Raw genomic sequence first — 16,924 nt, 5'->3', positions numbered from 1 at the left:
ATGGTCTGTTTTTGGATTGTGTGAACAACAGTAATTGTGTGATGGCTGCGATGCAGGGTTGTGTTCCAGACAAAACAACTACAATTGTACTTGCTCTAGCTCCTCAACGGCACAGCTAGGAGAGCTCAGAAAACTACTCACCTTGTAGTTGACGACTCTTCTTTGAGTCATTAAAGTGCATTGAAATGACTTAGTAATTGAGCACACTTTGGAGAGGTGTGTGGCCACTTGAATACACCAGTTAGTCCTCTCACTCAAACCCTTGTAATGTGTTTGTCTTATGTTGCACCTACCCCACATTCTCCAAGAATATTCTTATCATATTACTGAATGTATCCAGAGTATTTTCGGATTTAATGTTAAATCACATGAAATCCACAGTGTAATGTTTGGATTCAGTCTTGTGTCAGGGGAACTGTTGTGTCCTCAACTTTGGTCTAATAATTTCCCCATAATGACATTTTCCAAACCCTTTCAATTGCTACCATTCTTATGCATATGTTTTCATATTTCTTCCGTTATAAACATTTAAATGTAGCCCTATCCATATAGGTCCATTTTCACGAGTGTAAAGGGTTAAATAAAAGTCTGAATTTGTGGCAAAGAGATGGCATACCCAAAACTTCGGATTCCGTGTTTCAAAACGTACAAAAACGGACTTGAATGATCATGGGCATTCAATATCAAAGAGATTTAGATTCTACATAGCTTGAAAGATAGAATGATAGTCCTTGGAACATCTTATTACTGAAAGCAGTGTGAGTCACAATAAATCCCAACTGTACGACATTGTAAGCGTCCTGAGACGGTGATGATCTCACTGCTTCACCTTTGTTTCGCTCAGTCTGAGTGAAAGGGGATGTGAGGTAGGCTATGAACAGAATTCCGCTAGACAGCCACCTGATCTCATCTGACTGATCAACCCGCTCCTCTCTGACTTGTATGGGCACAGTCGGGCACAGAATCCTCAGAAAAGTAGGATGGACGCCAGAGCGAAAGTAATTGCTCAGCGTGTTAATTTAGTGGCTAAAATTGTTGACGGAAGTAAGTGGTCCGGCCTGGAATGGCCAGTCAGCATGTCTTTCTTTAACCTACGTTGACATTTAAAAAAACGCAAGCTATTCTTTATAAAGCACATAGTAAAAACAATTGAGTAAAAGTGGAATAGGAAATATAGATGGGTTTTGGACTTTCTACAACTCATTTGAAGGTATAACCCCGAGGAGAAATGACTAGCTGTACTGAGGTCAACTTAACTATATCACAAAAAGGTGGGGCAGACATCCAGGTAGTTTCTATTTAATAAAAAATCCTTCAGTCCAAATATGTGGGGATAAACAACATGTGACAGATTCAGCAGTGGGAGGTGAGTAAGACTCAAAGACAGAAACAGAGACTGTTCCTGAGTACCCTAGGCCTACTAAACTAGTCACCTTTTAACCATACCCCCAAACCCAATCCACACAAATACATACTACACTCGAAACAAAGGCTATTTGTCGTCCGCCTCAAGTGACTTTCCTTCCATTGTTCAGTACATTGCCATTGAGAGGAATATAGATGCTTAAACATGCATTGGAGGGCTATTTTTACTGTATAACGTGTCCACCACGTCAAGGGCACGTGTACCAGTCTGTAAGTACCAGTGGGCAAACAGATCCCTCGGTCAGATGAAAGACGTCTTGCTGCAATAAATGCGTCACATTCCCTCCTGCTATTTAATCCCGATTAGCATTTTTTTTACTTCATTGTTGAACTTTTGTGCCTCTACGACTACAGTTACAGGCTTAATTACATTTTGGGTTGACAGAGTGCAAATGAAGATCCCTCTGCTTAAATGACTTTGTGGTGGAGGACTCAAAACACACATCACTCATTCAGCTTGGGTCTGCGCAACATTGTTTATTGGGAAAGAAATCATATTTAGGACGTATCTACCAGTAGTTCTAGGTTTGTGTTTGTATTGTGTGTACCACTGAAAACAACTGTGATTTTAAATATAGTGGGTGTCTTTGCCCTTGGTTGCATATGACCTCACAGAACACTGCGCCCGTCCCCCATCATCCCCCACTCTACCACAGACGCGCCAGACTTTAGGGCTAAACCAGGAAACTGTGACTTTTCCTGGGTTATTAATTTCCAACATGGCTGCCGCTATGACTCACCGCTTGATACAAACGCATCTTTAGAATAGATAATGCACATCCTTGACCTCTCCTGGAATCTATTCTCCATCCACGAAACATCATGCCTTAAGGAAAATACTCAAAACAGAGCGACCAGTATTCTCTGGTGCAATCTGCTGTTACATTGATGTGGCATGTAGTCAGGGGTGGTGCTCATACATAATGTATTACTAGCTGCGGTAATCACTCATGGGGAGTGACTATTGGAGGGCCATCAAATGGAGATGCTCTGCTACACATTTTTTGACCCCCTTCCCTTTGAAAAAAATCCACTTTAGGATAAGAATCCTTTCAGTAATGATAGCCTATACATCTACTAACTGCATCAAATGCAAATCGCCACTGTGGTCTCCGATATAATTTGCTTTGCAGTGAGCATGATGACATTTTAGGGTCAGGAAGGATTACTGTCTCCTAGAAACTTGACAGAAATGTCCTAATATGGAATTGTGTAACATAAAAGATGCATACTTCAAATAAAAGACAACATTAAAAGTAGATGAACATTTCAACTTCAAATATGCCAATAAAATTACAAAAGCCGCTACAAACAGATGCAAATATGTCAAATGCATTCAGTACAGCAGAACTGCTAGGCTGTGCCATTGAGACAGAACTTCTCTCACACAGATTTTAACATGCAGTTATTTTCTTAAATACGATCATTTCTGAAATACATCCAGCAGAATTCAGTCATACACTTTGACCAAACCTCATTCAGCGTGTATAATACGTTAGTGTCTCTGTCCACTCCCCTGTACACAGTTCTGCTCTGCGTTTTTTAAGTGGTGGTTTGTGCCATGCCCTTCAATGACTCGAAGGACAGCTTAATTAAGGCACAATAGAGGCAAGATATATCGCAACTTTCAATGTGGCATAATCTTTATTACAGCTGGCAAATTGTTCTTTGCTATCATGTGTATTCTACTATCATTACAACACGTTAGCCCCATTAGCTTTAGTATCATTTGTTCTGAGGGAGCCTTGATAAACCCTTGTTGTCAAAGGTCAAAAGGTTATAGAAGGTTCACTCATTCATCAGCTGCTATCTGTGTTTGATTGTACCCATTTCGATGATGAATTGTTAAAAAACAAAGGCTTTTGATTCAGAATAGTTGGCTATAAATTTCTCCTATTCCAGCACTAATTCTCAACAGCCTTGATAAAAATATGAACAATTTCATGTTAAAGTTGTTTCATTGTTATTACATTGCAATAACAATGTTTTGCGACATTTAAGTATGGTACTGTATAAGCTGAGCTAACTGTGCTAACGGAGACGTGTGGGACTTGTTAGTACAGGTGAATGTTTCAAAAAGTATTCACGCCTCCCTTGACTTTTTGCATAGTTTGTTGTGTTAAAAAGTGGGATTAAAATGTATTTAATTGTCATTTTTGGTCAATGATCTACACACAATACTCTGTAATGTCAAAGTGGAAGAAAAATTGAAAAAAAAACATGAAAAAAAAACATTTATGAAAAATAAAACACTAATATATCTGAATTAGATATGTATTCACCCCCCTGAGACAATACATGTTAGAAACACCATTGACAGTGTGAGTCTTTTGGGGTCTTTAAGAGCTTTGCACACCTGGTTTGTACAATATTTGCACTTTTTTTTTTTTTTAATTCTTCAAGCACTGTCAAGTTGGTTGTTGATCATTGCTAGAAAGCCATTTTCAAGTCTTGCCATAGATTGTCAAGCCGATTTAAGTCAAAATTGTAACTAGGCCACTCAGGAACCTTGTCATCTTGGTAAACAACTCCAGTGTAGATTTGGCCTTATACTAAATTAGGTAATTGTCCTACTGAAAGGTGGATTCGTCTCCCATTGTCTGTTGGAAAGAAGACTGAACCAGGTTTTCCTCTAAGATTGTGCCTGTGCTCAGCTGTATTCCGTTTATGTTTATCCTAAAAAACTCTATAGTCCTGCCGGTGACAATACCCATAACATGATGCAGCCACCATCATGCTTGAAAATATGAAGAATGGTACTCAGTGATGTGTTGTGTTGAATTTGAATTCAGGACAAAATGTTAATTTCATTTTTTGCAGTATTACTTAACTACCTTGTTGCAAACGATGCATGTTTTGGAATATTTTTATTCTGTACAGGCTTCCTTCTTTTCATTCTGTCATTTAGGTTAGTATTGTGGAGTACAGTAACATCAATGTTGTTGATCCATCCTCATTTTTCTCATATCATAACCATTAAACGCTGTAACTGTTTTAAAATCACCATTGGCCTCATGGTGAAATCCCTGAGCCGTTTTATTCCTCTCCGGCAACTGAGTTAGGAAACATGCCTGTATCTTTGTAGTGACTGGGTGTATTGATGCACCACCCAAAGCCTAATTAATTAATTTACCAAACACAAAGGGATATTCAGCTCAGATATTTTTCTTTTTACACTACCATTCGGTGTGTATGGTGAGGCATTGCGAGGCATTGAAAAGGCATTGAAAAACCTCCCTGGCCTTTGTGGTTGAATCTGTGCTTGAAATTCACTTCTCGATTGAAGGACCTTACAGATAATTGTATGAGGGAATACTTATTGACTCAAGACATTTCAGCTTTTCATTTTTTTTTATACATATCTAAAATGTTCTCCAAACTAAATTCCACTTTCACATGATGGGGTATTGCGTGTAGATCAGTGACACAAAATCTACATTGAATCAATTTTACATTTAGGCTGTAAAACAACTACATGTGGAAAAAGTAAAGGGGAGTGAATACTTTCTGAAGGCACTTTATATACATTACCACAGAATACTTTATATACATTACCACAGAATACTTTATATACATTACCACAGAATACTTTATATACATTACCACAGAACTCTACAATACAGGAAAAAGCCGGTCAATGTAAATAAAGGTGTGCTGTCTAGGTCGGAGACGGAAGTCAAACACTCCTTTCCTCTGACGCAATCAGGGAGTTCCAGCTTGTGTCTTACTAAAATCCCTGTTTATGTGGGACATGTTGCATGGTAGTGAGGTGAACGCTGTTTTTCTCACTCCTAAACGTCCGTCATGGCATATACATGTGGTGAATATGAACGTGAAATACACGTGGTGAATATGAACGCTAAATACACGTGGTGAATATGAACGCTACATACACGTGGGGCTAAATAAAGCAACACAGGGAATCGAGGCACACAAAGCTTTAAGCAAAACGACACAAAATATACAGTAACTGGAATAAGAGAATGTTTTGCTAATTCTGCATTGGACACAAAGATGTCACTGGATATGTTATAAACCTGTATAAATAAAGTCACTACCTTACCAAGTAGGTACAAATTGGATGCATGTATTGCATTTATGGCTCTGCCAGTCAAGGACACAAGTAATGTTACTGATATTCAAGACAGTATAAAACACATAATGTTCTATAGACTACTAATATGAGAGAGGTTGGCAATGCTATAGGCCTATACATAAAACAGTCCAGAAGAGTATCCACTTTGCAACTAAAATGACACTCTGTCTGCATTTAGACAGGCAACCCAATTCGGATATTTCACTAATTGGTCTTTTGACCAATCAGATCAGCTCTGAGAAAGCACTGATATGAAAATATATGATGTGATTGGTCAAAGGATCAATAAGTGGTAACAAAAAAATGCAGCCATAAAACCAATTAAAATTTTTAAAAGCGCACACATTTTTTCTCTGAATAAATGTCTTGTGTCATGCAAAATGCTAGTGCCTTTACAGAAATGTTAAGGACATTGAGTGAGTGAAATATTTTGGTCTTGGGGGAACAAATCAATAATAAGTGTGTGTGTGTGTGTGTGTGTGTGTGTGTGTGTGTGTGTGTGTGTGTGTGTGTGTGTGCGTGTGTCAATGATAGAGAGCAATATTAATTTTATGAGTAAGAAATTGCACTGACATCTCTGTAGCTTATAATGCTTAGAAATATGTTTTTGAATAAGAAAACTATGCCTTTTCAACCCCCAGAATGTGTCCCTTCTCAGCAACCCCTACCCCAATTATGTCCCTTCTCAGCAACCCCTACCCCAGTTTATAATCAATTACATTGGAACATATATTGTGCAGCAACGCACGCGCGCACCCTCAATCGAAGGTCTATCAGCCGATTCTTTGGCTTACACGGGAATAGTCGGTATAGACATGGTAAATATAGCCGGCCAATCTTTTGCTCACTCACACGTAGCACATTCGGTAAAACCCGTGCAGACACGGCTTGCTCAGAGTAGGACGATGTAGCGCGCGACGTATACGTCACTGTGATGTTGACGATTACATAAAACGTAATTATTACCCAATCATATAACATCTGTTGCCAGAATTACGTGATATTCTATCATTATAATATAATATAAACAATATTATTTCCATAGAGTTTAGACTGACGGTAGCGATTATTTATCCATTTCACTTCTGATGGCATAGATTATATCGGGAACGTGAGGGGCTTGGGTTGGGGATACAAAATCATAAATTACAGGTAAAGAAAGAACGAAAATCCGTCTCAGAGAGCAAGATAATCTACAAAAATGAGCACGTCTAATAAACGCTCTTATGGTTCGTTTGAACACGAAAGCATCATAACCGAGCGATTTTTGTAGCCTAGTCTCCTTGAATCTGCAGTGGGCAGTGAGGCAAGTGCCTAGTGTCTGACTGAGTATGGATCTAGCTGTGTTCAGCGTTTCAGTGGGAAGGCACAGAATTCATGCAAGGTGAATCCGCTGACCAGGGGCTATCTCAGGACCGGTGGCACAATCACAATCATGTGCTATAATGTTCACAGCGGTATAGCCTGTAATGGCTCCACATTTTGATATAATAATCACACACACGCTATAGATATAGGTGCAGAGCGGTCCAGGCGTTTCCTCTGATATTTTATTGATCTCCAGACGTTGGAGGTTGGGCTACGCCAAAAAAGGCATGCATGCTTCGGGCCTCATATTGATTTGATTGCCTTGAGGATAGGATACATTTGTTTTTCAATTAAACCTAGACAGACAAATTGCACAAATATATGACAGTGGCTATCCTTATGGCATATATCTAGTCACTGAATGTGTTGTAAACCAGTATGACTGTGGTTTTCCAATGCAGGTAAAAAATGAAACCCTGGTGCAGATCCGGCCATAGCATGGTGTCGCCAAAGCGAACCCAATTGAACCCTATAGACGCATAGTTGGGAGAGAGCTACAATTCTGTCCTCCTTGATCGAATTTGGGTCTAATACAAGCAATAATGTAAACTATACCCTATTATAGAGGCCAGTTATAACAAAATGTACAATCACATAATATGACCCCCCACCCCCACCGTAGTCGGCCCCGTCCCACTCGTATAGAAAGCTCTCTCCATCAACTATCTAGAAAAAGATAAATCCGATGGGCTGAGGCAATTCTGAACAAATATTTAGTTCTACCAAGGGGTGAATAAAAATCCTTAACGGTGTTTGCAGGGATTGCTAGGCTAGGAGGACTATGGGCTAGGATAGCTTTCATCCACAGTATTTTACCACTGTTCTGGGTAGCTGTCCACCCAATAAGCATTCATAAGCTTATATTGATTTGGGTTATTTCTAGCAGTAGACTATCTATGGTAGATGCGTTTGTTTTATATGCTTGCCTGCCTGCAATGCTAATAGCCCTATACTATTTTCTCAAATCACTGCATTTTAACGGACTTTTAATAGAGAAGTCATATTTTTATCATGCTCACATTACGTGTATGATCATCAGTGCACGCATGCGGGCACCACTAGGCAATTGACACCGATGGGTAGACACATTCGAATGCGTAAAATATAAATGAATAGCCTAAAAATATCTGCCTCTGTATTTTTGGTAAGAACCGAAACCTCAGTGCACATATTTGTTATGTTTGCCGTGAGCTAGCGCTCAGCAAGGAGATGTCAGACGCTGACGCCCGATTGCGGTGAGGATTCGGAAGGGAGGAGAGAGTGGGACCAAGGGAGGAGGGCAGGAATGGTAGAAATATATAAGCTTACACTTCGTAGTTCTTGTGTACGATCCTTCATTGTTTCCCCGCCGTGCTGGCTAAAATATAATCGCCTGGGTTTTTCCGCCTCGTTGTCTTCTTATGTCTAAAGGTCCGACAATGTTATATTTTCTTCCAGTATTCAAATGAGGGGGTAGGCTATGAGTCTCCCCTGTGCGCTACCTTCTCTGTCTTTTTTCCTTTCTCTAGTCCCCCCTCTACCGTGCTTGTGCGTCCTCCTTGGCGGTGCAGTGTCGCCCCGCAGCGCGCTTCGACTCCAGCAAACGAATGCGATACGAGCGCGGTACTGATGCTGCAAAAAAAAAGAATGAAAAAAGAAGCGATGCGGAGGGATGGAACTCTGTGCGCACGCGCGGTCTCCATCTCTATCACTTTACCTGCTACCCCCCCCCCCGCCCTTTTTTTCCCTTCGGTGTCTATCCGCAGCGCGTAATCGGTCGGCGCCCCATGCCAACACAGTGAACTGTAGTTTGTTTTAGGTGAATTAAAATCATTTGGTGAAATTCAGTCCACAAGCATGGAGACAGGGTAGGGCAACGGAAACGCCAGCCCCCCTTCCCAAAGGAGCGGTTTCCACAAGGGGCTCAGGGTGGTCTATAGTGGCGGGCAGAAGGAAGTGAGATAAATCAGAGGATGAGGTGATGTTACCCCCATTAAACACGTTTTTTTTTTTAAATCGGAAGCCACCCACTTCAATGCACAAGAGCTCTATGTATGAGCTGTCCACCACAAACTGGCAAACGCCATCCTGGCAAACGCCATCCCAATGGTTAAAAGGCAATGTAGCCTAATGATTTAGAGAATTCAATAACAGACTTGACTTTCTGCTTTCAGACTATTTTACTGATAGGCCTAGATTTTGAAAACCTTAACATAGTTTTAAACTTTATTATTCTTCTTTTTTTTTTTACAGTTATTAGATTGTAATACATCTAGACCTGCATTATAATAGCCTATAACCTGAGGCAAATGCCATCAAAATTGTTTCGACATTTCAGATATCTTTGTTTAATTCAATTAGAATAGGCTACCATGTTAGATTGCTTTATAAGTTTACATCTTGCGTCAAAGTTATCTTGTTGTATACTGTATTCAGTGGCCTTTCCCCCCAAACCAACAGGAGGGGTCATATTACTAAACATAACATGAATATTGTCTCCATTTCCTCACATGACAACTCATTTGATCAGAGTTGTGCACTCACATTCCATATTGACAGTATCCCTGAATGGCCCCTGACTGTTTGAGCATAGCCTACTGTAAAGAATAATCAATAATAGCTCCTAACATTATTCAATGCCTGTATTCAAGGAAATGTATGGACTTCATGTCCTAATAATGCACATTATATCCTCATTCACTGGAATCATTAGTCTAGCCCAGATGACCCAACCTGTGGCGTGGCATGGTCCAGTACTATCTGTAATACTTCTCAGTTTTAACTCTACAACCAATGTACAGTAACAGGTACTGAGGTTAGACCGAAGTTGTTAGGCTACCAATATTAAAATGGGAGAAATTCAAAAGGGTAAACATACACTATTTACCAATTAATCATTACCACCAGTTGAAGTCGGAAGTTTACATACACTCAGGTTGGAGTCATTAAAACTCATTTTTCAACCTCTCCACACATTTCTTGTCAACAAACTATAGTTTTGGCAAGTCAGTTGGGACATCTACTTTGTGCAGGACACAAGTAATATTTCCAAAAATTGTTTGCAGACAGTTTATTTCACTTATCTGTACTGTATCGTCACTTCATTGTATCACAATTCCAGTGGGTCAGAAGTTTACATACACTAAGTTGACTGTGCCTTTAAACAGATTGGAAAATTCCAGAAAATTATGTCATGGCCTTAGAAGCTTCTGATAGGCTAATTGACATCATTTGAGTCAATTGGAGGTGGGCCTGTGGATGTATTTCAAGACCTAACTTCAAACTCAGTGCCTCTGCTTGCTAACCTCAAACTCAGAAAATAAATTGTAGACCTTCACAAGTCTGGTTCATCCTTGGGAGAAATTTCCAAATGCCTGAAGGTACCACGTTCATCGGTACAAACAATAGTTGTCACGGCCGTCGAAAGAGCTGGACCAAAGCGCAGCGTGGTGAGCGTACATTTTCCCTTTATTAAAAATGACGCCAACAAAAACAATAAACCACACAAAACGACCGTAAAGCTTAAGGGCTATAGTGCCACAAACAAAGACAACTTCCCACACAGAAAGGAGGGAAAAGGGCTAACTAAGTATGGTTCCCAATCAGAGACAACGATAGACAGCTGTCCCTGATTGAGAACCATACCCGGCCAAAACAAAGAAATACAAAAACATAGAAAATAGAACATAGAATGCCCACCCAAATCACACCCTGACCAAACCCAAAATAGAGACAAAAAAAGCTCTCTAAGGTCAGGGCGTGACAATAGTACGCAAGTATAAACACCATGGGACCACGCAGCCGTCATACCACTCAGGAAGGAGACGCGTTCTGTTTCCTAGAGATGAATGTACTTTGGTGCGAAAAGTGCAAATCAATCCCAGAACAGCAGCAAAAGACCTTGTGAAGATGCTGGAGGAAACAGGTACAAAAGTATCTATATCCACAGTAAAACAAGCCCTATATCGACATAACCTGAAAGGCCGCTCAGCAAGGAAGAAGCCACTGCCCTAAACCCGCCATAAAAAATCCAGACTACGGTTTGCAACTGCACATGGGGACAAAGATCGTACTTTTTGGAGAAATGTCCTCTGGTCTGAGGAAACAAAAATAGAACTGTTTGGCCATAATGACCATCGTTATGTTTGGAGGAAAAAGGGGAAGGCTTGCAAGCCGAAGAACACCATCCCAACCGTGAAGCACGGGGGTGGCAGCATCATGTTGTGGGGGTGCTTTGCTGCAGGAGGGACTGGTGCACTTCACAAAATAGATGGCATCATGAGGCAGGAAAATTATGTGGATATATTGAAGCAACATCTCAAGACATCAGTCAGGAAGTTAAAGCTTGATCGCAAATGGGTCTTCCAAATGGACAATGACCCCAAGCATACTTCCAAAGTTGTGGCAAAATGACTTAAGGACAATAAAGTGAAGGTATTGGAGTGGCCATCACAAAGCCCTGACCTCAACCCTATAGAAAATTTGTGGGCAGAACTGAAAAAGCGTGTGTGAGCAAGGAGGCCTACAAACCTAACTCACTTACACCAGCTCTGTCAGGAGGAATGGGCCAAAATTCACCCAACTCATTGTGGGAAGCTTGTGGAAAGCTACCCAAAATGTTTGACCCACGTTAAACAATTTAAAGCCAATGCTACCAAATACTAATTGAGTGTATGTAAACTTCTGACCCACTGGGAATGTGATGAAGGAAATAAAAGTTGAAATAAATCATTCTCTCTACTATTATTCTGACATTTCACATTCTTAAAATAAAGTGGTGCTACTAACTGACCTAAAACAGGACATTTTTACTTGGATTAAACGTCAGGAATTGTGAAAAACGGAGTTTAAATGTATTTGGCTAAGGTGAATGTAAACTTCCGACTTCAATTGTATGTCATGCAGTGCCATCGTATATCCAGTAAGATCACTAATAAATTGTGCCAAGGTGCAGAGTCATTTCAAATAAGGATTTTATGATTGTGATCAACTCACGCTCTACTCTAATTTCCTTGGAAATGGCAGCATGCCCAGTGATGAACCAACAGTCTTGTACTGTATAACCCACCTTGATGTCTTCCATTTAGCTTGCATATAGTAGAAAGAAAAAAGCAACGAAGAGGCAGGGTTAAAACATAGCCAATAGAGTGGGGGTTCATCTCACTGAAAATGGGGTATATCCTGAAGGAGACCCTGATAGTCATTACATGTCACATACAGTATGCCTGTTTCACACTATAGGGCCGACCTGAACTATACCCTGCTGGCTCTGATCATTTCTTTTCACATTGTCCTGCAGCGTTGCAGTAACTATGGTGGATTCGTAACCAGTTCAGCCCAGTGCAGCTTGGCTTGGCTCGGCACAGTTTGGCTCAGCTCAGTTTGGCTGAGTAGTGTGAAATAGATAGAGTAATGAAATCCCATTGTGCACATTGCTTGCTTTAACTGATGCCATCGGGGTAACCTGTTCTCATTACTTCTAAGAAGTTCCCAGCTGTCCTCACAAAACCAGGCCTTGGAGTTAAGGCCTACAATTGAAATAAACAACCCATGATCTGGAGGTAGTTGAGATTATACATGCCATTTACACCACAAATATCTCTGCACTTTAAGTGCTCCCTTCAAAAAGTCATAACATTTTACTCCAGGAATTCGTCTTGAGAGGTGATTATCCTTTTCCAAATAATCACCCATTGTAATTAGAATTCTAAACTGTCATCACCAAACCCTTGAATTTCATGAACACATTAGCTTATGTGAAGTTAATGTGATAACATGCTGCAACATGTAAAGCAACATGGGATAACATGAAGCTGCACATGTGAAAACGTGATCACATGTGAAGTGTTCCAAAAACATGATTTCATGTGAAATCATGTGATTGTACACGTGTGAAATATTTTTGTTTCTCTGTAAAGGCATTCAGGGCCAAATCCTACTGTAACTTGATATCCATGAATAACTTGAATTCTCATGTCTACCATTGACCCCAATAACATGGTTTACATGAAAGTCTGGGTTAACGCATGTATATTCAGCCCACAGGTAGGATTCAGCCCACAGGTATCAAATTATCCAGTAGTTAAATAATCACTGGCACCGTGATAGGCCTACTCAATTTATTGAATGACAGTACAAGCAGAAAATAGAAAATTCAATGATCAAATGTAATTTTCATTAACAAAGTTCAAACAAATGTGAAAGGGAAAGGAACATAATTATACAAAAAAATTATAAATACAGTGAAAACTAAATGTAAGTGACGTACTGTATGTAAGGCACATTTGCTTTCTCAGCTGTTGCCAAGTGTCATGTCAGTTGAGGAATGTGGTCATATTTCTGTTACCTTCGTCTAATGCAGAGGATGGGTCCCAAATGGCACCCCATTCCCTATATAGTGCACTACTTTTGACCAGAGCCCTATGGGCCCTGGTCTAAGGCAATGCACTATAAATGGAATAGGATGCCATTTGCAACCATCCAGAGTGATGCATCCAGAGTCAGTGGTCTCACCCACTTCATCTGGGTGGCAATGAATCAGAAAAAGCACTTGGGTAATGTTCCCCTTCAAGCAGGCCTCAAGTAGACCTAAAATCCCTCCTTTCACATTACTTTCAATAAGTTTTTTTCGTGTGTCACAGTTATACGAGTAATACTGAAACCCCAACTATTTGGATGTATCAGACATTACATAGAATTGTAAAAAAAAAAAAAAAAAAGTCAATATTGAGAAATAATTTAGTTTTGTGACAGAAAGAAAAACGATACGAATGTAGAGGCAACCCTGAAGCAATGAATCATTTTATCGCCTTGGAAAGGAAGACCGAGCTTCTCAACGCAAGCTAATTGATTGACCTATAGATTTAATGAATTTTAAAAAACTGATTTACCATTAGCCTCATGTAACAAAGGTGAAGCAGAGAGAAAACTGCAAAGGACCGTCTGGCATGTCGTGTGTTGTTGCGGCCTTATGCTCCACAGGGAGTAAATAGTCCTGTGTGGCTCAGATGTCAAGAGCATTGGTTAGAGGGTTGTGGGTTTGATTCCCGCTGGAGGTCACATACTCTGAAATATATGCACTGTACTGTAAGTCCTTTTGGAAAAAAGCATCTGCTAAATGGCATATATTATTATTATATTATAATTAAGTAACTAATTTAACATGAAGGGCACCGGTCCTGTTCTGTTTACTGTGAGAACCCTGGAAGAGGGTGGGTAACGTCTCTGGCTCTCTGTCCCAGTCATGGATGTAACTCAGCCTACCCTGGGACCCAGGCGAGGGGGCATACTGATCACAGAAGGCTCCTTTAAGGCTGGGGCCACAAACTACAGACTGGGAGACATAAATCATACCGTGTTTCAACTTGAAACTTTGGTTGACGTTCATGCCCCTTTGAGGGGTTATGGAGCCCTTTCCTAGCAGGTCATCGTTCCATCAAGGGTCTGTTAGTTCAAGGGTCTGTTAGGGAACACAGATAGTGGGTGAATGAGAGAGAGCACTCTAAGTAAGAGCAGTGGTAATACACAAAATATTCACAATGCTGGCTAAATATATAAAAAAATATATATAAAAAAATGTTTTACTCTTACAAGGTTTTCTAGAATAGGGAGCATAATTAGCAAACTGGAAACTACCCTGGAGATCCCACCGACAAAGACACAGAGCCCAAAACACCCTTAACATATGTCTTGCTGCTCCACTTATTCCTTTGTACAGGAAGCCTATACATAGTAACCCTCAAGAGACGGATATGACTATTTAACATAAAAATTGAACAAAAAACTCACTGTCTACTTTTCAAATCCACCGTTCCATACTGAATCCTGTAGTTCCAGTGGGGGAAGTCATTGTTCCAGATCACAGGAGTGGAACCGCCTCGCTTTCCGTAGAAGACCTTGACGTAGCCATCTGTCTTAGATAAGTTGTCGCCCCAGAGCCCCGTAGCTCGGACCACCGTCACATTCATCCTGGCCACGCCCGGTTTACCGGGGCAGCAGTTGGAGTCCACGTTCCTGTGACCGCTACACTTACAGATGCAGTCTTTGTTGCGTCTCCCCATCTTGCAAGCAGAAGGGCAGGAGGTGGACACAGCGTACTTCTGGATGTAGTCTCTGATGGCATTGCGCTGGTTGGCCTTTTAAGGATGGGGTTGTCTCTGGCCAGGAAGTGCAAGGAGCTGAGCTGGTAAGAGACCACACCAGGGACCTTCTTCAGGGACTTCAGCCAGGTTTTATAACCAGACACCCTTGAAAACCAGACACCCTTGATGGTGCCACTGGCTTCCACCCCCAGACAGTTGCTGACAGAATGGAGGGAGAGGCCACTCATGGCCATCTCACAGGTGCGTATGGCTGTGGTGGAGTGCACCCGGCCTCCCAAGTTCACCTTGCGGATGTAGTGGGTGCCATAGACGGAGATGAAGTGGCTGTAGGCAGGGCCGGTCTTGTGAGTGTACATGCAAGGGAGTTTTTTTAGGGAGTCCTGAAACTCCCGGTTCAGGGGAGGTTGGGTTCGGAGGCGGAAGCTAAGGACAGGGAGAGAGGTATGAGGAATGAAAAAAGCTTCAACAACATGGAGAACACTGTTTTTTTCCGTATACAATCTATATCAATTTCTGTAGGCTTTCTTTTTTGCTTTAGACTGCATTAATTTACATGCTATGGCACTAAAATCTAAATCTTGACTCACGTGTAATATTTGCATTTGAAATCATGGCTGGTGAAAGAGAACTTGTCTTTGGTGGAGTGGGTCTCTGGCGAACATGGCAGTTTTGGAGTGTGTGCCTCCAACAGCAACCCCAGCAATGCCCTTGATTCCCAGGCCAACCTTCCAGCTGACGCTGGCAGAGTTAGTGGTCTCCTTCAGAACGGAGCTGCTCGACTCGTACATCTGGCTGCTGAGGCTCCGACGACACGGCACCTTTGTGCGCCAGTCCAGTGCGGAGAGCGGTAACTTCTGGACCTGGTTGTCCATCAGAGTGTTGGTGCACAGGGTGCAGTTACCGTCGTGCCCACCCACCATGAACTTCCGCACATCCACCACAAAGGCGCCGGAGGTCTGCATCTTGACGATGTCAAAACCCTCTCCGGCCAGGTTGTGACCGGGGACGAACGGAGCCTTCTGGCAGTCGGTGAAGGAGCCAGTGTGGCAGCCGTGACACACAGGGAAGAAGAGGAGGAGGTAGAGTAGAAGGTTGACAGGCATTGCAGGTGCTGGGAAGAGAGAAAATTGACAAATGTGGTGTGACAAAGGCAGGGGATAGACAGAAAGAATTGAATGAGGGATTTTTGAAATAAAGTTATTAAAAGATTTTGCAATTGCCATCCCAATGGGCAAAGACGTCACATCAACATCACAACAATGGGTGTATTTGCTAAATTTGGGTGTAATATTAAAGGACAGAAATAAATAAAAAACGTCTCAGGTCACTGTGAAATCCACACGGAAGTTCGTTCAGGCATTCCAAGATTTGTATTTCTCACATTGCCTTGAAAAGGTCACTAAAGTTAATGAATTGGAAAACAATATAACATAGATCATACATTGGATATAAGAGGAGTTATTGATGCAAATATCTTGGATTCAGATCTAAATCCAAGCAAAGAAAACTGGTTGACATTTAATGGGAAGATTTTGCTGTACATATGAGAGAATAATTTTGATAAAGTATATCTTTAAAAAAATAATAATAATAATTTGAGGAACAAATTAATTATTATTTGATTTACTGAGCCTCCATCATATCCTAAAGAGGACTTTTTACTAAAAAATAAATAACGATTTAGTACTAGTATTGTTTTCTATCTCTCAATTTCTCCATACCGTGCAACAATGATTACAGTATTCATACTCCACTGACTGAATGGCTATCTCATTTGAACTGTCTTTGAGAATCCAAATAACTAAACCTTATATTAGGCAGTATGTCCTTTTGGACAATCGAGCTCTTTCAATTCTTTGGATTGTGAGTAGTTCTCTTATTGACTGTTGGAAATAGTCAAGCGAGTTAACAATAGTTCATGGGTTCCCAATAGTGACTATATGACTATATTCAT

The 16,924-nt window shown here is 40.9% G+C and overlaps 1 protein-coding gene and 1 pseudogene across 1 annotated transcript in view; both read right to left on the bottom strand.

Moving 5' to 3' along the window:
- Positions 1–8,375, bottom strand: part of stx1b (syntaxin 1B) — a 62,918-nt gene extending 54,543 nt beyond the window's left edge. Inside the window, exon 1 of the mRNA XM_038981044.1 lies at positions 8,198–8,375. Coding sequence (XP_038836972.1) covers positions 8,198–8,227 — 30 coding nt within the window. The 5' untranslated portion in view covers positions 8,228–8,375. The remainder of the gene's footprint in view (positions 1–8,197) is intronic.
- A 30-nt stretch (positions 8,376–8,405) lies between these two features.
- Positions 8,406–16,073, bottom strand: LOC120033954 (annotated as a pseudogene).
- Between the last annotated feature and the right edge of the window lie 851 nt (positions 16,074–16,924).

The sequence above is a fragment of the Salvelinus namaycush genome, chromosome 41 (genome assembly GCF_016432855.1).
Source record: "Salvelinus namaycush isolate Seneca chromosome 41, SaNama_1.0, whole genome shotgun sequence".
In the NCBI taxonomy this organism is placed as follows: domain Eukaryota; kingdom Metazoa; phylum Chordata; class Actinopteri; order Salmoniformes; family Salmonidae; genus Salvelinus; species Salvelinus namaycush.
This window is presented reverse-complemented; position numbering and strand designations above follow the sequence as displayed.